This window comes from Drosophila innubila, assembly GCF_004354385.1.
Source record: "Drosophila innubila isolate TH190305 chromosome 2L unlocalized genomic scaffold, UK_Dinn_1.0 4_B_2L, whole genome shotgun sequence".
Taxonomy (NCBI): Eukaryota; Metazoa; Arthropoda; class Insecta; order Diptera; family Drosophilidae; genus Drosophila; species Drosophila innubila.
In genome coordinates, this window is record NW_022995372.1 from 467,788 (window position 1) to 492,055 (window position 24,268).

Genomic DNA, 24,268 nt, shown 5'->3' on the forward strand with positions numbered 1-24,268 from the left:
ATAAATCTTAGTTTTTGTTTTAATTAGTAAATTTTAGTGCCGTATTTGCTTTCAAATATTTTAAAATATTGCATGGCCAGGGAATAATTGTGTATATACATCATCATCAATTCGAAAGTTGTTTGTTATTAGCTGAACACCCCCTACCCTCGCTTTCACCCAACCACCCTTCTCCTCCTCCTCCGCCTTCTCATCCCACCTCAGGTAATGTGAACCGTGTTTATGGTTTAAGTCGAGCATCAAATTACATTGAAGGTCACACTGCGTTTTACATTTTTGTTTGGTTTTGAGTAAAGCAAAACTACGTATTTCTATAGTTAGTTTTCGCATTGAATTTCTCAACAAACAGTTGGTCAAGAAAGTGCTGTGACAAAATACAAAATTTAGAAATTTTTCTTGCAAGCAGTTTTTTTAAGCTTTTATTATTACTTGTATATGGTTCTTAGAGCAAGTTAAAAAAACAATAATAATTTTCGTTGAATTTAGCAATTAAAAAAAGAGTCAATTTTAATTTTGTCAAAATACTATTTTTTTAATAATAAAATATTCTAATATATGGTTCTTGGATAATATAAAATTCTAAAAATAAAAAAAATAAATAAGTGAATTTTTAATTTTGTCAAATCACTTTTAGGCGTACTGTATGCATGTGCAAATACATTTACAATACACTTATAGTACGTAGTATGCAAGTGCGCATAAGGCGAAGCTCATTTAACGGAAAGCGTGGCTCTTACACAACTGTTAATGAGGTGGGGGGAACGGGTGGGGAATTCTCGCTTTCTCTCTCTCTCTCACTCACTCTCAGCTATGCTTATTTTCTAGGTGTAAAGGAGACAACACAAATCATTTAGAAATGCATATTACGTATAAGGAAATAAGTTATTGGGAATTACATCTGGGTACGAATAACATATGTTATATTGTATTCCCAAGTTCAATAAGTTTATTTAAAACAGACATCAATATTTTGAAAGCTTCCGCTTTTGAGTATTTTCTGAATTTTGAACTTTTCCCACGTTTGTCAGATTCTTACCACTGTGCAAACACTTTCACACGCATCTTTTAATCTTAGTCAAACAATCAAAAAATGCTGATATAACTGTTCGTGACGATTTTTAACTCTACCACACACACAGGCACACACTGAAAACATTTTGCGGTTGAAGGCGGCATGTGATAACGTGATAATAATAATAAATAATTATTATCATTACTTTTTATGGAAGAGTTCTTATTTAAGCAAAACTTTTTGCTGATTGTTGAATAATCCGAATACGAGCATAAAAAGTTTTTTTTTTATTAAAAACTCAAGTAAAAGTGAAGTTTACCAGTTTAAAAATATTTTTTGTATTAAAAGCCATCCTGTTGCTTATTAACTTAACTTAAAAAAAATAAGCACAAATTTTATATTTAAAAATTTCAAAGGGGGACCCTTTGCACGGTCCACGGTCCCAAGGGAAAATATTGTTTTTCGAAATTAATTAATTTTGAATACAGGGTGAATTTAGAGGCCAAACCATAACCAAATTACATTCCGTTGAAAAATCGGTTCAGTTTTGAGCAAGTTATGAATGTTTGAAGTTGGTCAGACCTTTGACCTACCAAATTTAAACTATACTGCATAAACGTGCGTATTTTAATTTTCTTATTTCCACATGTTCTTAATAGATCTTATGACGTTAATTTACTCAACATTCGCTCTCGATCAGCTTTAAATTCGCTATTGTCACAGCTGTTAAACATTTTAATATGAAATTATTAAATTTTTTCAAATTTCAATTTGCGTTTCTTGAAGTTTTCATATTCAATTTGGTTCAAGCAAATAGCTACACACTATGCCAGATAATTTAGATAAACAAGTGGTTTTGGCTCTTCACACACACACACACATACTTTTTCGAGATAAGAAACCAGCAAAACGGGAACGAAAAGTTCGAGTATCTGAGTTTTTTCTATTTCTTTCATTAGAAATAGAATTTTCGGGAATAATCCACATTATTAATCACCACATACAGTTCTTTGTAGGTCAAAACCATGCGAAAAACCATCAACAGCAACAACACAATAATAAAAATTAGAGACAATGGCGTCATTGACAGAACTGCGAAGGAAGTCAAGGCATATTTTGGCACATGAAATGTTTACGACCTTGCCACAAAAACAGTAAAATATATACTTAGATATATATATATACTTATGAATATTTTCAATATTTTCTGTGGAAGTTCGACAATTATCCCAAGAAGCATACATGAAAACAATTTTCAAAATTTATTCTATATCTGACAGGTTGCCTCAATTTTTGTACAATTACTTTCAATATGCAATTATTCGAAATTATTTTTGCGACAGTTCTGTACTTATACTACAATATTTATACAAAATTAATGCACAATTTAAGAAATTTCTGATAAAAACTCTATTTCTTTGTTTCATTCTTTCGAAGTTTCTTAAACTTTTAATTATCATCTGAAAATATTCACAATCTAAGGCATTTCTTGATAAAAATATATATTAAAGATCTCTTACTATCATTATTTCTAAGATTCTTAAAATTTAAATTATCATATAAAAATATTCACAATCTGAGGAATTTTTATTAATAATTCTAGCTCTCTTATTATTTCTGCTATAAGTTGAACTTTATTTCAGGTTTTTAGCAATAATTATGCTGCGACTATTAAATTAGATTTCTTAGGAAACTCCATGTGATCGCAACTAGTGTTGACATTGGAAATTTGAGCAGACTGGACAGGTGTTAAGAATTTGGCCGGTTCTTGTTCTATTTCATTTAGAGGGGGGGGGCCTCTTTATGAAGAAGAAGAAGAAGAGGGGAAGAAAGGGAAGGGTCTGTTAAGGTAGCCCGCTGCCTGGCATGTTGACAGCCATATGACTTTGACATAGATATCAACGTCGCGACGTTGCGAATTTCAGTTGTTTCCAACTTGATTCTTTTTCTCTCTCTCTTTTTTTTTATACTCATTCTACTTCTCCTTCTCTTTCTCTATCGCTATGTCTATCTATGTTTTGGTTTTTATGACTTTTTCGTTGACAGCGCGTGCTGTTTATGCATAGTAATGGCGCCTAAATGAATTGATGAAACAGACAGGGTGTCTGTCATACAATGGGTGGATTCCATTTTCTTCCTCATTTCGGAAAAAAGTTCAATTACACGCTCAAAAAGAAATAAGTTGGTCAGTGCCACGCGGACTGAACTCGAACTCAAAGTTGATTTCAGCCGCCTTCCCAAACTAACACCACATATGACATATGACTAAATACGATTTACGATTTTGGGCCTCGCCTTTAGCACGAGTTGAGTTTCTTTGAGGTAATCAATTTCCATGCAAAGGGATTAGCAAAGTTTATTTGCAATCGTAGCCTTATCAACGACACATATGACGCACATATCTCTCTCTCTCTCTCTCTCTTTGTGTTGCTCTCTCTTTCTGTTTCTTGTGGCGGGTCGTTGACTTGGGGATCGTGCGTTCCATCGCAGTAAATCTGTCGATAGTCCTCAAACGTATGCACATATATATGTAGATGCATATATCACTCATTTAATATATAATTACTCATGTGTATGTGTTTGTTTCACTTCTCTTGCTTTTTTTTTAAATAAATTACAAATGCGGAAAAGGTCGCAACTCATAAATGAAGGAAAAAAAAGAGGAGGACTGTGAAATACACAAAATAAGTGAGTGAGACCAGACCGTTTAAAGACGCGTGTTAGACATTCGAAAAAAAAGGTTGATTACGTATACGATGCGTCAAACAAACTGGGGCAATTTCACAAAACTGTGTTTTTAATACCCTATACACATTAAATGTACCAAATTGGGTGGCATATCATTAGCCAATTTATAAATCAGAGCAGATATAATTTTATTAGACACCGAAAAATCTCTTAAGATTCCCACACTTTTACATTTTTTAATGGTTTTTGGTTTTTGTTTATTTTATCAGTATTAATTTTAACTTAAAATTTTATACAGTATTAGATCAACTGCTCTTAGTTGAAATTATACAAATTAAAACAAACATCGAATTTTAAAATAAAATAAAATGGTAATAACAAGGTTTTTCGAAAATATTCTTATTTTATTCTATTACATGCTCCTAAAACTATTAGAAGAATTAAAAGGTTGCAAATTGTCAGATTAATTTAATGAGCAAAGTCTTTATAATAAGCAAAGCAATTATTGACATTTTACCTACAGGAAACTTATTTTCTTGTTACTTTTTTTTTGTATCGTCGAGTATTATTTGCCACACACTGTTTCATGGTATTTCTCTGGAAATTATGGGTAATTCTTTTGTATACTGTATATGTTGTTGCCATTTATTTTCCTTGGTTAATTAAAACGACAGCTCAATGAGCTCAGCAACAGGGCGATGACAAACAGACAGACAGACTCGAAACGTTTAACATTCCAAAATATGTAAATGATGAAATGTGCTTTGTCATATCATTTGTAATATGAAAGGGATTTAATTAAACTCAACAAAAACATAGATTTTATATAAAGCTCTATTTGAGAAAAAACTTGAGAAGTTGTCTAGAAGTCTCACTTTACATTAATCATCTTTTCGCGCCCTCAATTAATTAAGCTTAATCAAGAAAATCAGCCAGACATTTTTCCTATAAATTTATTTATTTTGCTGACCATTGGTTATCCAATTGTCCGCTTGAATAATCCCACCAACTCCAATTTAATCTGGCTCTGACTCTGTGCTCTTCTCCTCTTCGGAAATCAAGTAAATGTTTTTTCACAATGCACTTATTTAACATTGTATAAAGCCAAGTGTCATTCAGAAAGACTTTCATTTTCATTAGAGAAGCGAGAGACAGAGCAGGAAGAAGAAAGAGACGAAGGTATGAGAAGAAGCAGCACATTCCCCGACAATCAACCAGTCATTGAAGAGTTGCCCCTCGCCTTCTCCTTCGTTTTACTCACTTCTACTTCAAGTTCGTGACGCAAGTCCACTTGCAACAGTGAACTTGCCACATTGCATCAATCAGGCGGCAGTGCTTCAATAAAAAAAGAAAAGAAGCGAAAAAAAGAAAAAAAAACTGGACAAATTGTCTATCCGTTTGCTTTGGCAGCAACTTCACCAACAGTAGAAAAGGCAAAGAAAATATCTAAATACATAACAGCAGAGTTGTCAAGTGCAGGCCCAGTTCATTTGCATACCCTTCAAGCAGAGCATGCACCAGAGAGGGCTGTATAAACTAGAAGGTCAGTAACAAAAAATTTTTAAACGTAAAATAAAATTATAATTTTGAAAAAAAAAAAAAAGTGCACAAGACTTTGTTTTCAGTGTATCTGTCGATCGTTTAGTTATTACTTTATTGTTTTTTTTAAATTGCATTGTATCAAAATAAAAATATTTTCTCTCTGTTAAGAGATAGTTACTATTGTTGCATTTTGCTTCCAGGGTAACTGCTAGTCGTTCCGTTATTACATTAACAGTCGGTAATGTTGCTGCTGTTGTTTTACATGCATTACACAGCAAGCTGTTGCTAAGTCGACAAGCCGGACAGTCAGACAGACAGTGAGACAGACAGACATTTGCCGCATTACTCATACGACGTGTTGTCAGGGCAGAGGAGTGTGCTCTGCTTCTTCTTACTCTGCTGCTGACTTTGACTGTGGTTATTTTTAATACCAAGCCACATAATTCATTGTAATTTGCCTGCCGCTTTACATTTTCCAGTTGCATTTGTCTTTGTGGCTCTGACGTGCCACATGAGGCAGGAAGGAGAAGACGGAGAAGACGTCGTGCCTCTTCTTCACTTGACTGCCTCTCTCTTCCTTTCCCTTCCCCTTCTCCTTATTCCCCCTGCATACTTACATATACATACATACTCTATAAGTGCTTATAAACTACTTACACACATGTGTGGATAAAATAAAATCCTTGTCTTTGACTAATCTTGGCCTTTACCACATTTGTAGATGCATTAATCAATTTAAGTAATGCAAAAATACATCGAAAAATGAAAAACTCGTTTTAAGCGGATGCTATTTTCAACTAATTTAAATAGATTATTTTTATGACGAACAATCGATTTATTTTAATAGAATTTTCATGAAAAATCGACACTAATTTGATTCTGCATTTAAATTGAAAAATTTAAACTTTTATAAGAAAGGGATTTGGGAAAACTGGATATTTGTAACTGGATGTTTTAATTGCCGATTGATCGACATCTTAATGCTTTTTGTTTTTTTTTTAATAATTTTATTTTGCGCTCGATTCCCAGTATGAATTTAATAAATTAATTAACAATTTATCGCCGCACAGACAAACACACTACTCAAATGAGTCATCCACACTGCCTACTAAAAAAACACACTCCCTACCATAAAAGGCACAAACAAATTAGTCATCGCATCGCTTTATGAAAAAAGAGAAAAATAAAAACTGTCGCCAACAAACTTAAAACCGATGACAAGTAATTTTATATAACTTTAGTAATATCCCAAATGCTTAATAGGGGGAGTTACACTGTACAATTACTCTGAGTATTAACATAAAATTCCAAGAGAACAAGATGACAACTGAAAACAAATCTTATCATTTTTGAGATTAACTCGATCAAACAGAGCACAGAATCTTTTGGCTATCATTTGTCCACATTTTGTAAGAAATGTCTTTATGTTTCTATTCTATATCACTGCGGACGGCAGTTCGCGTTAGTGACGAAAGCAGCACGAAGGGTGCGAAAGGCGACTAACTATATATACAGCTAAGTTGGAAAATTTGCTACGACTGTCCGATCAGATCGAGTTATATACCGATCGACAGGTTTAGTTCTAACTTACAAAATGGCGTACTAAAACTTTTTCTAACCAACCTGGGTCATGAGATACGGGGGTGTAAGAGGGAGGGGAAAAATTTTGATAATTGCAGCTTATGGGGCCGTTGGGGCTTTTTGGTAAAATTTTTTATTTCTTAAAAATTCTAATTAAAAATACGCGTCGATTGATACCTCAATCACCCAAATCCGATAACTGGTTCAAAAGATAAATAAATTTGAAAATTTTAGTGGACTTCTCAATATGAAATGAAAAGTCAGTTTGTTTGTCTGTTTGTCTGTTTGTCTGTTTGCATCAAAGCGCTAAAGAAGCTTAAATGTAATGATGGGGATTGATTCCTTTTCAAAAATCTAGAAATGTTTGTTCTACGACTTTTTCAATTTCCCGCTAGTTTAGCGGGAAAACGCTAAATCCCGCCAACCTCAACAGTTTCCAAACCATAGAAGCTACAGATATGTTCTATATATCATTAGAAAGGTGTGTTTGAGGGCTTTTAGGCGTACCTTTAAACTTTTTTTCTAAAGTACTCAGGTAACATTTTACAGGTGAAATAAAGTTTTTAGCTTACATTTTGGCGATTTCTGACAAAACGGCTCTAACGATTTTTGTTAAATTTTAATATGTTGTAATACGTACAATTTCGCGTTTTTTTGTATATGAAACATAAATTTTGGTTGAGGGGTTCGGAAGATATTACCTGTTAAGTGAATAAATACATTATTCTATCGGTCGAAAATCACGGTTTAGTACGAAAAACTTTTTGGTTTTATGAGATATCTCAACCAAAATGATACAATATGCATTTAACTTGGTTTTATATATTCTGACCAAAGTTTGTTCAAATCGGACCACTATATCATATAGCTGTCATATGACCGATCGGGTCAAAATTAGGTTTTAGTATGAAAAACTTTTTTGTTTAATGAGAAATCTTAACCAAACTAATACAATATGCATTTATCTTGGTTTTATATATCCTGACCAAAGTTGGTTCAAATCGGACCACTATATCATATAGCTGTCATAGGACCGATCGGTCCAATAATAAGTCTTAGTATGAAAAACTTTTTTGTTTTACTAGATATCGTAACCAAACTAATAGAATATGCATTTATTTAAGACTTATATATCCTGAACAAAGTTGGTTCTAATCGGAACCACTATATCATATAGCTGTCATAGGACCGATCGGGTGAAATCAAGTCTTAGTATGAAAAACTTTTTTTTTTTCATAGTAAATTGGGTCTCCGAGTAGAGTATGCTGCTGTAGCAACGCGAGCAAAGCGAGCAGGGGGCGGAGCCCGCTAGTTTTTCTTTATAATTAAAGAAAAAAAATTTTTTAAATATGAAATACGTTCAACAACTAAATTTTTATATTTTACTATTTGCTTGCATTAATGATAAAGTTACAATGTTAAAAGCAAAAGCAATTGCAAAATTTCTGATATCCAAAAAAAACTCTAAACGAGGTAGATCTAGTGAAAGCAATTTCTAGACCCAAAATTTCTGATATCAATTTTGTGACGAACAAAATTCAGTTTAATCTTTTAATAAAATATAAATTAATATAAAACGAAAATTGGCATTCGGCACTGCGCAAAAGTTATTTTATGTACAAAGAAGATCACCCTTTTACTCACAGTGCACAATGCCAATTTTCGTTTTTTTACATTAATTTATATTTTTATTAACATTTTAGATTAAACTAATTTTGTTCGTCACAAAATTGATATCAGAAATGTTGGGTCTAGAAATCTAGACTTTACCGTTTAGAGGTTTTTTTTGTGGGATAAATTATATTCCAGACTTTAATGAAAAGATAGCAGGTTTATGTATAGGCTAATTGTATATATTGAATGCAAATGAATTAATTTTACTTTATTTTTTAATTTAAGACTTAAACTATACCCTTAATTTAATGTTTTAATTTGACTGGTTTTTTTAATAAATTTAAAAAAATGATCTTAATTAATTTAAATCATTCCATTATAAATTTAAAATTATTCTTTCAACAAAAATATCTAAACTAATTATTAAAATTATTAAGAATTTAAAGAATGTTTAACTGTTTTTTGAACCAGTTTCGCATGAAAATTTGTTCTTCCATAGTTAAACCGGTTGCAGAATTGTATCAACAGTCTACAAACCCAAATTTTCTAATCTAATCAGCAAAAAACTAAATGCACTTGAACTTTCTAGTGTAATTCAAGCAATTGAGAAATTGAAATTTTTGAATGGTTTAAAGTGCGCTTAATTAAAGCGACCTTTTGTGTCATGAATGTTATTCTCCCCTCTCTCTCGCACTCTGTACACCCTTTTCTATCTGTCCCACCTACACAACAACAACAACAACATTTCTCAGCTAATTTTCATTGATGAATTTTTATTAAATAAATTATTATAATGAGGGATTCGCTGTCGTTGTTGATGATGATGATATTTTTGCTCCGTTGCAAGTCAACGAACGCGCAAAAAAGAAGAAATAAAGAAACAAAACGGAGAAAAAAAACCAAAATATATAAACCGAATAAAAATTTGGCACAAAATGGTTCGAGTGGAAGAAATTGGCGATAATGGAAACGTGAAAACGTGGCGCGTGTTTGCACTTTAACGAACCTCAAACGAGGTTCAAAATTCCGGATGAGATTCGTTTAACAGCGGGCAACCGCTATTTACCTTAGACTCTATTAATAGGCAACTTGGAAATGTTCATAAGACAATCCGACTTCCATAAATAGTTGCGTTCAACTTAATTGATTAAAAACAAAGTAGAAAGACAAACATATAGTTCAAACAATCCGGCGATAAGGCGGAGAAACAAAGACGGATAGTGTGAGCCGGAGAGAGTGAAGGGGAAAGGAGGCGAGAAGAGACGCTACTAAAGCCCAAGGCAAAGTTCAAAGTCGCTCAGTATATGAAATGTAATTTTTGTGAATGAAAGTGGAAGAAATATTTGAGAGATGTTTATCAACAAGCGAAACGGAACGTCAAATAATTAAGACTTTGATTTAAATTCAATGAAATCAATTGAAATTTGCATCAATATAAACACCTAGCACAAACCTATAATAATACTTATACTTAGCTCAATATTAATACCAATACTAATACTTATTGATCGGTTTTCTTTAGAACTGATTGAGTATACATATGTTCTACTTATCAATTTAATAATCGTATTATCACGACAGTACACTTTTCCCGATAGTCTTCTGCATATTGAGCATCTTTTGAGTTCGTTATTGTTAAAAAATTTTTACAAAAATTGATATATCATTCAGTTTATTTAAAGATTGTGATTTCACTTCTGGGAAGCTACAGCTAATACATAATTTAATTCAATTCATCAGCGCCGCTTTTGATTTTATAATGAAGCATATATTCGAAAGGAATTTTTCATCACGAAACTGTACTCAAGTAAATGAAATTTAAAAAAAAAATATTTTCATTAACAACAAAGTGAATAGGAGAATAAATAATGTTCGCTTTCAAAAGAAAGATTAGTTATCTTTTACAATACTTATAAAATTCTATACCAAATCATAATCAAAATGACATTCAGTTTGATGGTCGGTCTAGTTTTAAAAGAGGTTTGAGTGTTTGAAGTTGGTCAGACTTTTGTTCTAGCAACTTTATAAGTCAAAATTGTTGTCAAATTTAGTGTGATTTCTTACAAGAAAATGAAAGGTCTCAAAATCAAATTTAAGGTGTTGTTTTATACTAATTATGATATAAGAAGTTGATTAAGAGTGACAAGTTGAGATTTAAAGTTTTAAATTTTCAGCATTCCAAGAGAAGGGACCCTTTGCAATAAAATCAAAACCACGATCCGGAAAAAAAATATTATGTTTTCAAATTTAATAAAACTTAAACGCAGAATGGATTAATTGGCCAAAACCTGAACCAAATGACATTCCGCTTGAAAATCGGTTCAGTTTTAGGAAAGTTATGACAGTTTGAAAAAGCTTTAACCTAACAACTTCACAAAAAAGAACAAATGAAATATGTTGACTTACCTTTCAGTCTCGGATTCTGCATTTGGTTGCTGTTGTAGCTGTTGTATCTGTGCTGCTGTCGATGTTGCTGTTGCTGCTGTGGCGGCAGTTGTTGCTGCTGCTATTGCCGTTGATGTCGATTGTTGTTCATCGCTCAAAGCGAGCGATGTTGCGTCTGCTGTTGCTGTTGTTGTGGTTGCTGCTGCTGCTGTTGTTAAATTCACATTATTATTATTGGCACTAACACTCGCGATATTTGTTGGCGGAATCTGTTGTTGGGGTTGTGTTGCTGCTGCTGCTGCTGATTGCTGTTGTGATTGCTCATCCAGGACTAACATTTGCTGCACATCAGCAATTGTTGCCGGTGCACTTTGCAGCTGCAATGTTGGTATGCCAGCAGCAGCGGCAGCTGATGCTGTTGCTGCACTAGCGCCAGCTGATGACTCATAGTTGCTCACGTGCGACAGCAATGGCAATGTTTGTCCCTGAGTCTGTACAGTTACTGCTGCAACAGTTGCTGAGGTGGTTGCTGCTGCTGTTGCTGCTATGCTTGTGGAAGTGTTTGAAGTCTGTGATGTTGGAGTTGCGGCTGCAACGGCAATTGTTGCTGCTGGAAACACTGGTGCAACACCATCAATTTGCGATGTTGGCTGCTGTTGTTGCTGCTGCTGTTGTTGCTGTTGCTCCAGCTGGAAATTTGCCGACGGCGGCGGCTGTTGTTGCCCGGCAGCAACAGCTGCAAATGTGGGCGCGATCTGTGGCGTCTGTGAGACCGGCGACAATGGTTGTTGTTGTTGTTGCTGTTCCACATAACTGCTGCTCATTGCTGCCAGCTGCGGCTCACTCACAGCAACAGTTGCTGCTGTCGCATTGTTGTTGTTGTTGTTAGTAGTAGTAGTGGTATTGGTGTTGTTGCTGGTGCTGCTGTTGGCTGGCAAATAAGCAACTGTTGCTGCTGCTGCCTGTTGCTCCTGTTGCTTTAATTGCTGCAGCGACTGTTGCAGCTGCTGTGCTGCTGCCGTTGCATAATCCATCGGCAATGTTTGACCATGGGGCGTGCCCTCAGAGGGCGTGGCAGCATTGGCATTAACACTATCATAGAGCTGTTGTTGTTGTTGCTGCTGATGTTGGTGTTGCGCATCAGCAACAAACTGTTGCATGCCATGCACCACTGTGGCAGGTGCTGTCATGACACCACTGGGCGTGGCACTTAGCTGTTGTGCCGCAGCAACTGTTGCTGTCGCTTGCAACTGTTGTTGCTGCTGCTGCTGTGATTGCTGCTGCTGCTGCTGTGACTGTTGCTGATGCTCGGCAAAATTCCAATTGGCATCTGCTGAAGCAGCTTCCACATGATTCTCATGTAACATTGTTGGCGGCAGTATCATGCTCTGTGTTGTCTTTGGCGGCAATGTTGCATCGTCAGCAGCAACACCTGCCGCTGTTGCCTCCGTGTTAGCAGTCTTTTCATTGTTGTTGGCCGCTCCGACGCTGGAGTGATCCAAGTAATCCATACACATCCAACGACCACGTTTAAATGGTTCCGTTGACTCAATTTTAACCACCTTAAATCTTTCACTCCTATGTTGCTGTTGCTCCTTCAAGTCGTCCTTTTTTTTGTTGCTCCCAGGCGTGACCACATTGATAATATTATCACCAACATTCAGCTGTACATTCTGCATGCTCTGATGCTGATTTGCAGGAGGATCCATCACAACCAGTCCGTACTGTGAACTGGTGGGTATTACAGGTGCTGTGGTGCTCAATGCATTGTTGGCGTAATACACTTCCTCCTTGGAGAATGTATCCTCGGACATTGACGGTGTCTCATTCTCATTCTCCAGATCGGTGATGCGACTATTGTCGTCTGTATGAGATTCATCCAAATCATCGGCGCTTTCATCGCCTGTATCACCGGCGGCATTTAATTTGGCATGACCCACCGTCACGGAGGTGATTTGAAATGAGGAAGTCGTCTTTGGTTTGCGATTGTTGCCGCCAGCAGTTGCAACACCACCACCAGCAGCTGTTGCTGATGTTGTTGGCTGATGTCCTTGACTGTGACTTTGCTGCTGCTGCTGATGATGATGATGATGATGTTGATGATGATGGTGGTGCGCATGATGATGATGTTGCTGCGGTGCTGGCTGTTGCTGCTGCTGGCTGTTGCCACGTGTTGCAGTTGCACCATTGTTATTGGGCGAGCTGGCCTTGCTGTTGTTACTACTGTTGTTGCTGCTGCTGCTGTTGCTGCTGGTAGTAGTTGCCGCCGTGTTGTTGCTGCTGCTCGACTTGGGCGCCAATGAAACACTCGAGGCGCTGCTGTTAAGCGTTAAATTGCTTGCGGCACGCGACACAGCAGCAGCTGTTGTTGTTGCTGCTGCCGCTGCTGTTGCAGCTGCCTCGACAGCAGCAGCTGCAGCAGCGCCGCGATTGAGCGCATTTAAACGCAAACTTTCGCTGGTAGTGCGCTGTATGTTGTTGCTGTTGTTACTGCTACTGTTGCTGTTGTTGCTGTGCAAATGATGATGATGATGGTGCCCGGTGCCGCCCAGTGAATTCACCTTGGTCAGCGGTGGTTTCTTAATGCTGGTGGTGCTGACCATGCTAGCACCACGCGCTGCTGTTTGTATGGAATTGCGACGTGCTGGCGCTGTGTTGCCACCACCACCGCTAGGGTTGCCACCTGTTGGCTTTAACTTGGCATTAACGTGACGATCAAACATGTTGTTGCTGCTGGCGCGTTGCTGCTGTTCCTGAGTGGACTGTTGCCGGCGTGTGGCTGCTGTTGTTGTGGTGGTTGTTGCTGCTGCTACTGTTGCTGCTGTGTTTGCTACAATGCTGTGGGATTCTTGCGAGTTTTCGGGCGATGAGGCGGCCGAGTTGCTGCCGCTTGCTTGGCCGCTATTAGCAATTGTTGCTGCTGCTGCGCTTGCTACTGCTACTTGTTGCTGCTGTGTATGTTGTTGCTGTTGCTGACCGGAATCTTCGTTGGCAGCGCTTTGATTCTCGGCCATAATCGAATTGGATTTCAGCGTGCGCAAAGTTTTCAGCAAATAATCCAGATTGCTGACAATACTTGGATTATTTTTGGGAAATAATTAAAAGGTATTTGATTTGGTTTTTTAATAAATGTTTAAAATATGGTCAAATTGTTTATTTATAATTGTTTTTATTGGTTTGCTTATATCTGTGCAACTAGTTGTTGCCGTTGTCGCTAAACACTGTATGTTGCTGTTGTGGCTGTTGTTGTTGCTGCTGTTTGGTTGCAATTGTTGCTGCTGTCGATTTGCCCACTTCAAAGATGAAACTTGCGGCCGCCAGGCGACGACGACGATACATAGCGACCGTTCCTGGTGCAGTATCCTAACGAACTGCCGAACACAACCGTTCCAGTTGCAATACCGACAGGTTGCAACTGTTTCAGGTGCGATACCGACCGTTGCAGTACCCTAACGAACGTACGACGACAACCGTTTCAGGTGCAATACCCTGACGAACTGACAAATTACGACGACAACGCGACAATTGCGAACGCGACGACGACGACAACCGAAAACCGAGAGCAACTGTTGTTGTTGTTGCTATTATTATTGTGTTGATTTTGTTATGCTAAGTAATAAATTTAAATTTATTTGTTGCTGCTGCTGGTTTTTTTTCCTTTTTTTTTTTGAAATTCTATAATTTGCCTTTCCTCGTTTTATTAGCAACAACAACACAAACAATAACTACATAAGCCGGCAGCGTTGCCAGCAGCGCCATCTAGCGCTTGACTTTGCTTAGCGGGCGTTTCAATTTTCACACTCATTCATGCAACACATACACACACACACACAGCACAGCTGTTGTTGTAGTTGTTATCATTAAATATTATTTACTTAAATGTTACACAAATATTTAATTTTATTATGTTATTTATAATAATAATAATATTTATATATGGGTTTAATATTTAACTAAGAATTTTAATTTAATTTTAGCATGAAATTAAAAACTTTTCACTCGAAATTATTCCATATGTTTATATTAATTTTTGTTTTGTTTGGTTTTTGTCTCGTAGAATTATTACTCAATTTCTTTGTGCCCGGTTTACTAGCAATGCAGTAAACTGTAGAAATTTAATTCCTGCAAATAAAGAAAATTACAAGTATTAGTATTCAATTAAAATAAAATGTGTGTTTCATTACGATTATAGCTAATGATCAGTCAATCAGTCAGTGAGTGAGTCAGGGCAAAGAGTTTTATATATAAAGTTTAATTAATTAAATCGAAACCGAAATCGAAAATGATGTAGAAAAATAATGCTTTCCACTTTGCTTTATCTATTACATTTAATTGCAAGTTAATAAATTTCCTAAACAGCTAGCAGACTACACTGTTTAGAAACTGCTATTTCTGATGTTGATCATCCAAGGTGCTAATAACGAAATATGACTGCAACAATTTTGAATGCATGCGGACTTAAGATATGCAAACAACAAAGATACTAACTAAAGAAAAATTAAATAATGAATAGATAAAAAATTGAAGCTTATTATTCTTCTATTTCGCTCTCGGCTACATTTGTATCTGTATCTTTTTTTGCCAGCAAAGACCGATCCGTTCTCTATGTCTATAGCATATTAGCTTAAGCTATAGCTATTTTTTATTGTATCTGTATCTTTAAATGTATCTGTATCTGTAGTGACTAGATTTCATAACTGCGTAGTTCACTTTGACGATGATCAGCACGATAATAATCAAGTTGAGGATTTTGAGTTTTCTTTATCGATTCGATTTCATATTTTTTTTTAATATTATTATTATTATTGATCCGTCGTGCGTCGTAGTTTGTTGAATTAGTTAAGTGCTTCATTTTCTCTTGTTTTGCTTAGACCTTTTTCTTTTTTTTTTCACTGTCGTTTGCCAAATTGTTTGACTTTTCGTTTTGTTTTATTTTCATATCCTTATTTATTTTGAAACAGTTTCATTATTTTAAATATTTGTTTCTGTCGACAATTTTTCTTTCATTTGTTTTGCATATATGATTTAATTGAATTCGTTTACGGAAATAAAACGCAATTGGCGATTGCCAAAAACAAGCAACAGAAAAGTTAGAAATACACACACGAATTGATAATACTCTTATGGATTCGGAATTATAGATATAATCTAGTTGAAAAATAAATATATATATATAAATGTAATAATAATCTAAAATTTACTCATCTTTTACTAACTTCAGATTCAATTATAAAATCTACATCTTATTTTAAAGCTAAAATTAAATCTTTTCTGAAAAGTTTTCTCTTAAAAAGTAATATACCCAATTGCAGAGAAAGTCAACAAAAAAAAAACAATAAGGCGTTATGTTTGTATTTGTTAATAGCCGTAAGCTTTGACGATCATTCATAAATTGCCTGAACTGCTTAACTTTTGTAGGTGTGTGCGTGTGTGTGTGTTTTTAAGCGTGTGCTTGACGTTTTGAACTCTTGCGTGTGCCTTAAGCCCGAAGGCAAAGTCAAGACCTTGAAGCAACTCTTTGACCAAAAAATATATAACAAAAAACATAAAAAAACGACATTTTTCAAATGACAGAAACAATAAAAAAAAATAAGAAAACATAACAACAAATCAGTTATAGGTCAACACTGGTCAGAGCACTCAGCAGGTGCTGTCAAGAGTCTATTAGCCTTGTTCTTGCACAGGTACCAATTTTACAAATATTGTTGTTGTTGTAGTTGCTGGAGAATGGAGGTTAAGATCAGTGAATTCGCAATTGGCAATTTTGCTTAAGTTGAGAAACAAACAAAACTAAAATGTGGGTTTATCTGCTTGAAATTCATAAATTATATTCGTTTTCTATTTTATTGTCAATAAGGTAATCGAAAAAAAAAAACGTGAAGAACATTTCTACAAATCTAGAATGCTTTTATATCTTAATAAAACTAGTAAATTATAATCCCATTGTTTTGAAACATCCTTCACGTCTATAATTAATAAATAATCGTAGCCCGATGACATCTTTATTGTATTGTAAATCAAATACACATAGAATAGGATTCCCTATAAGAATGTTGAAATATATTATTCAGAATATTCAGAAAATTTTGAAATAAAAATTAAGAAAGCAAGTTGAGGAAGCATTTAATTTGAAAATAAATATTAGAAAGCCAAAATTTGTATATTTAATCGATAATATCGTTTATCGATAACATACATTATGTTAAACAGTTTAAAGTCTTGAATGCAAATAATTACAGTTTGAGACAAGGCTGCAAACCACCAAATTTTGGCTAAGGTTCGGTTCGATGGTTCGAACATAGAGCAAGACTGAGGTTTTGTTTGGGTTCGAACCTTGGTTTAATTTTATGCAAATTAAATAATTTTATTGTATATAGTTTTTTTTTAATTTTTTTTAACGAAGTAAATTTAAAAAAAAAAAACCAAAATTCTATAAAAGTCTAAAGTATTTTCAATTAACTTATTATTTTATAATTATTATGTTATAATATAATTTAAGTGAACTTGTTTGTTTTCGAGCGATTGAATTCACTTCACTTCTGAATAAGCACTAAATTCCAAGAAAAGTTTTGATTGTAAATCATTTAGTTTTCGATGTTATAATGGAAGTCGATTGTATCAACTTGATAGATTCCCTTTCGCGAATATCAAGCAGTCGATATTTCAATGTATTTTAACATCACTAATAAAAAGTCTATAATTTTTGTCTTCGAGCCGAACTTTTTATTGGAAATCGGTTTGGTTCAGGTTTGGTTTTACAGAGTATATAATTTTAAAGTTTTGGTTCATGCTCCGGTTCGGACTGCTTAAATACCCGAACTGAACCGGTTTAGAGCTGTTCGGTTCAGAACCGGTTTGCAGCCTTGGTTTGAAACGATTTTGATAAACGAAGGTAACTGAGATATTTATGCAACATGCCACATCAAGAGGGTTATAGGCACAGTGGGCCATAATAAAGTCATTTATCTTTCAGGTGCAACAAATGCACTTACATATGCGTATCTATATCTGTGTGTCCAACAGATACAATTTGCCATGGAAAATGACGCCTGCCTCAACAGAGAAGGCAACAACAACAACAAAAACAGTAGCAACAATTGCAACTGCAACAAGAACAAAGCACAGTGGGGAAAAATGGCAACAGAGGCAGAGGAACTAATTGCAACGACCAAGTATAAAATCGATGAAGCAAAAAATATAATGAAGAACAACTACAACAACAACAGACAGTCAGAAGCAAAGAAGAGAAAATTAAAGAAGGGAGAGCGAGAAAGAGACGAAAAACTACATATGGAGAGAGAGAGAGAGTAAATGCGCGTTAAACAAATTGCAACAATTTCCCATAGAAAATAAAAGAGAAAGACAAGAGGCAGAGAGAGAGGGGGAGAGGGAGGCAGCCTGTTGGCCTCCTGCCTACACACACACACACACACAATCAGAGACTGTGACACGCGTAACGCAGTCAGCAACACACAGTGGGGAAAAACGCTAGATTAGCTGATACTAATTAAAAATGTTCAAATCTCGAATAGGATAACTTTAAACAACTTAACGACATTTATGGAATAATTTTAATACCGATATTTATATTTATCTATATATTATATTATAATTTTAAAACTCCCAAATTTTTAACAAACATAAATTGATTTTATTAAAGTAACGTATTTCAAAAGAAAAGTTTCTGTTATTTTGTGTTTTTTTTTTATATCTTGTTTTATTATTCTTGTCTATTGTTTTTATAACCAGTTCAAAATAAAACAAATAATTTTATAGAACTTAATTATTTTTATAAATAAAAAATAAATATATAAGTGAATTTTTATTTTGTCTAAACACTTTTTTTAAAAAAAAGTTTACACATAGAAAGTTACACATAGAATTAAACGGACAAGTGAAATCTATTCTATTTAAAAGTTATATAAAAGGTGGACTATTCAATTGTTAATTTGTTTTTTTTTTATCAATTCCGTTTTAATTTAAAAGTTTAACTTTTAATTAAAAGCCATTTTTCACAACTGTTTTTTAATTTCAATCAAATGATCTTAGTTGACAATAAATAAATACAAAAATAAATAAACTTATTAATTTCAACAATTCCAGCGATTTTCAGCACTGTGCAACGTGGGCGCCTACAAGTGGGTGGCAAAGGGCAGCGGTGGTGGAGGAGGGACCAACATAGCAAGCAAACAGTGAAAATTGGCAAAACGAGCAAGTGGAAGAGAGCGAGAGAGAGAGAGCACAAAGTGCAAAACGCGAAGAGCATGAGTCGTTTGTCGGCACTCGTAAAACGCGCGCTCTCTCTCTGTCCTCTCGATTTGTAGCTCTCTTTGGTTTTGGCACTGAAGAAGAAGAGGAAGAAGACAGCTGCCGGTAATCAATATTGATGATAGCAAAGAAGCGACAACGAAGATAAAGAGCAAAAGGGAAAAGGTCAAAATGAAATGCAAAATCAAAATCAAAACTTGACAAAGGCGTGTAATGCAATTTAATCAAACAAAACGAGAATCACTCGAAAAAGACTCAAAAGAAATGACTCACAATTGAGGAAGAAATGGAACAAAAGGAGATGATGAAAGACACAAGATAAAACATATCCAAAAGATACAAATCTCGCACTCTATGTTCAATTACAAATGCAAACAAAAATCAACTAAACCAAATAAATAAAAATTATTTTTATATGCAATAAATTTTCGTTAGTCAACAATTTTCGACTGCAGACGCATAACAATAACATGAACAACAAATGACAGTTGGTTGCATAGAGTTGTCACCTTGCAAAAAGATTATTAAACAGTTATCGATACATATCAAATTTCTAAACAGAAATCGAATATGTTGAGACAGCGTTCATATATATAAAAAGTTACCCCCGATCAGGAAGAATTGAAATATGAGATGCAGACAAGACAACTTTGTGAGTGAGCGAAAAAAAGAGAGAGAGAGGGAGAGAGTCTTCTGACTCTGTTTTCTGTCGCTGCTGTAGCAACAACAGTTCAAGGTTAATCATAGACATCTCTGCATATCCAATCAGACAATACGGCGACATTGGAGTGCTCAGAATATTCCAATTAGCGAGTTCTTAAAACTTTATGTATAAAAATGAAATTAAGAATCCGTCCAGTAAAATAAGAAAATAGTTATTTTTATTTACTATTATTATTTGTATTATAGTGGACACGAATGAAATGAATAATTGTTAAGATTTGTTGAAGAAATAGTTATTTTCCTATATTTCTAGATTTTTTAGATTATTTTTTAAGAAATTTATTTAAGTTACATCAAAGAAATTAAGAAAAATTAAAGTAAAATATAAAAATTGTTAATTCCTTCTATTTATCGGTTTTTAAGGTATTAAGATATTGATTTAAAAGAATTTGTTGATAGTATTCAAGAAATTTATCATAAAAATTTTTATGAAATAAAGAAACGTAAAGTTAGATTTAATGATAAATTATTTAGATATTTAATATTTGTCAAAAATTATTAAGAAACTTATCATTAAAATATGAACTATTCTTCAGCCTAATAAATAATAATATTAATTGATTGATAGTGAAACTATAGGATTTATCAATTATTTAGATATAGCTGATATTTTAAATGATGGACTATTTTTCAGTCTAATAACTAATAACTAACCAGTAACATTGCATTTAAACTTTAGTTACTTAAAAATTCAATAAATTCTAAATAAATAAACAAAAAACAAATCGATAATAAAATAACTAGATAACTACATATTGATTTATAATCGATTTCCGTTTTATTGTTAAAATACTGTAATAAAGTTAATAAATTAGTGATGTAAATCCAAATATTAGATCGAGTTTTATATCGAAATAGAAATTCGCCAAAAATAAGTAACAAGTTGTCGGCATATCGGAAAATTGTAGATCGAGTTGAAAATATCGAGTTTTCTCAAAAAAAAATTTTTTATTCTGAAAACGCAATTGTTACAAATCTTATTTTTCTTGTATCGTTTTCATGCTTTATTCAAACTTTATAAATTTTGAAGATTATTTATTGTTAAGGTCGTTCAATAAAAATCGAACGAGCAAACTCAATTCTACAAATTAACTACGATAAACAATTCCCAGTGAGTTGTTGCTTTTATTTGGAATTCGATTTAATCAACTCGATAGATCGTCAAAAAAATCATCGAGTTAAAGTACTCGATAATCGCTTCCGCGAAAATCGAATTGTCGATATTTCGATGTATTTTTACATCACTAAAATACATATTTTATAATAGAATAATTCAAGCTGACAACTTTTAGGCATATAATATAATATTACATCAATAGGAATTATTGTTAATTATTAATATGAAGTTATCAAAGTGACTCGGAGTGTAAACAATGTGGCAACAGCTGATTCAGTTATAAACAAAATGACTAAATTCATTTGACAGCTGTTCTTGCGTATTTAACAACAACAAGATTGACAACAACAACAACAATGCCAGTAACTGTAAATCCAATCAGAATGGAAAAATCTATACCCACATGTGTAAGAAAGAAACAAGTAAAAAAGGTACAAAGTGCAAACAAACAACAGCAGCAACAACAACAACAACGCGACGAAAATGAAGCGAAAGTGAACGAAAAGTGTAACAACAACAACGCATTTAATTCTGTTGCAGCTACAGCGACAACAACACCAACAACAACAGCTGCAAGGATGGGCGGATATCGACGTCAGCGTCAACGTCGACGCAGATGTAGCTGCACACACACACACACACACACACACGCACAATCGCTGACTTGTAAAACTTTAAATGCATTACGTTCTTGTTATTATTGTTCACTAGCTTTACAACACATTTTCAATTTGTTATTAAACTTTATCTTGATTTGTTTTGTGGTTTTCTTTGCTGCTTTTGACAGCATTCACATCGATTTGTTGCACTGTGCAGCCGACTGCGACGTTGACGTCGCTGTCTCACTTTTTTAATACTATTTAGGCACTTTACAACTTACACATTGCATTTTACAGTTGTCCAGCATTTTTATGCATTTCAATTCAATGAAATTATAACATAAACTGAACGCCACACAAAAGAAATAAAGGAATATGTTGAATTTTCGTTTTGCAACTAAAATAAAAATCGGACAAAAGGAAGCAACAAAAAAAACTTTTGACATGAGCGAGAGAGAGAGCGCAACGAATGCGAGAGAGCGAAGCACGAGAGAGCGCCACAAGAGAGTGTAATCGTGAGAGAGCGCCACAAAGTAGCAGCAGCGCGTGTGAGAGAGAGAGAGAGAGCGTATTTTAAGTAAACGAAGCTCGTGCAAAGCAGATTTGCAAAAAAAAAGATTTTGCAAAAATAAAAAAGCAAAGAAATAATGAAAAGGCCAAAGCCACTTTAAACATGGGCAACAGCAACAACAACAACAATAAAGGGTATTAAACAATTTGCGGCAACGACAAATGGCTTCCAAATAAATTTTAAGGTTTTTTCACTCTACACACACACATACATGTATACACACATGCATATATATGTACATACACGCACACTGTCGTCGGCGTTCAGCAATTGTGTCTAATAAAAAAACAAACCACTTTTGTTAACAGTTCTACACTTTAATTCCTATTTAATTATTTACGTTTTACATGATATTTGATTTAATTTATTAGCATTTTCGCTATTTTTGTTGTGCCCGTTTCTTATTCAATTTGCACGCACATACACTCACTCACAAATGTAGAGACACGCACACACACACACATGCACTCACTTTACACATTTTTCTATATATGTATGAATCGGCTTGCTGTTTTGTGTGTGCGAAATTCGTTATATATAGATTAGTGTGCTTATTCCTTTTATGCTTGCCGTTTACTTATTATTGCTTGTGCATTGCGGTATTTGTTGCTATTTTGCAATTACAAATCTTTTCACCTTGAAATTTTTACGGCAGGCTCCGAACGGTCGACAGATTGTGGCGGTCGGGCGATAGACACTACTGCCAGAGTATCGAGTCGTTCAGCATTAGTTCGTTTTAACTACATAGCATTGTGAACAAATGAACGAAGTTTCGGTCATTTAGTTCAGTTCATTTCGTTCGTTTGAGTCGGCTGTCTACTTTTAATACAAAACCATAGATGGCGCATATCTGTGTTGCAAACCAGACTAAACGTGGCGCCACTATTTTTAAAAGTGTGGCAACATACGTTTACGCTGCGTTCGGTCTGCTTAACTGTTAAGCAACTCAACAGCGCCGTTGGCAAATTGGCGGTCAAATTAAAATTTTGAAAGTGTAACAATTGTAGTAAATCATAATTTATTTTGCCTTAAAAACCAATATCAAAATACTTGCCTTGATAACAGCTCTTTGAAATACAATAAGTAATCAATTAAATTAAAAGTGAATTTAAGTTAAATAATTTTGAGCTAGGATATCGTGCTAATGATTGACAATTTACCCCTGAGACACACACACACACATACAAATACACTGCTGACCACTCGACTGTGTTCGTCTGGTTAGGAACGTGTTTCGAATTAGAATTAAGCCGATATAATAACAACGACGTCGGTCAACTTCTTTGAAGACTGCAACACCCCCGCAATAAAGGCATCATTTAAATTGCAACGCCAAAAAAATGAGGAAAAACTCAACAAAATCAGGATAATGGCCAACAGCAGCTTAATGACATGTTTTCTGCGTAATTAGTGCAAAATGGCGAAATTGTGTGTGTGTAGGTAATGCACCCCTCACACATACACAGTTGCCAGCACCATAGCATCGTAGGCTTTGGTGAGGGGGATCTGTGGAGCGTATGCCATGAACAGTGTTGCCAGAACATCGCTTTCCCGTCAAATCTGGCTTTTTTTCAAAGTCCCATTGATGAAAAAAAAAAAACAGCGGGGCAGCGGAGCCTCTGGCTTAATCAATTAATATTTGACTTACTTTTCGCCTTATTACGGGCTGCGTAGAGCAAATAAAATGAACTTGAACTATCAAATACCTCATAAAAATCCAAATGACGAAAATGATTGCAACTATGTGGAAATCAATGAAATCATAGAAAATTTTAACAGAAATGTAAATAATTGTGACTAAAATTATCAGCTTTAATTTCAAATCTTAAATCATTAAAAATTTTTAATAGAAATTTAATTAAACGTGCAAAAATTATCATTATTATTTTGTTGACTCAAATCTTAGCTTTTTAAATCTACTTTCCACTAAGAACAGCTTTTTTTTGGCGACTGTAAAGTTGACAGCACTAGCGTTGAGTTCCCGTTTCCCGTTCCTATTTCCTCGTTTCTCGTTTCGCATTTTTGCTTTCTTTAACAATTTCCATTTGATTGCATTTCGACGCCGGTTCGCACACACAAATACACACACGCACATAAGGGTGACCATTAGGGTGACCAGCGCCCAGTTTTGGTCTGAGCTTAACTGTCATTTCCATAAAATAACAGAC

General features: G+C 34.6%; 1 protein-coding gene and 1 long non-coding RNA gene across 10 annotated transcripts in view; both read right to left on the reverse strand.

Annotated features, from left to right (window-relative positions):
* Positions 1-14,409, reverse strand: part of LOC117780358 (protein bunched, class 2/F/G isoform) — a 119,868-nt gene extending 105,459 nt beyond the window's left edge. For 3 of the 9 annotated variants that reach the window (XM_034616856.1, XM_034616858.1, XM_034616857.1), the window contains exon 1: positions 10,844-14,409. In XM_034616856.1, coding sequence (XP_034472747.1) covers positions 10,844-13,836 — 2,993 coding nt within the window. In that variant the 5' untranslated portion in view covers positions 13,837-14,409. Of the gene's footprint in view, positions 1-8,710; positions 8,724-10,839 lie in introns of those variants that run through there. The other 6 variants (XM_034616859.1, XM_034616863.1, XM_034616855.1 and 3 more) reach the window with 6 other exon arrangements.
* Positions 14,410-14,843: 434 nt separating this feature from the next.
* On the reverse strand, positions 14,844-22,808 carry LOC117780371. The gene is made up of 2 exons (XR_004617075.1): positions 22,737-22,808; positions 14,844-14,944 (listed from the first exon to the last, which is right to left on the reverse strand). It is a non-coding gene; the product is annotated as an uncharacterized LOC117780371 (long non-coding RNA).
* Positions 22,809-24,268: the final 1,460 nt, after the last annotated feature.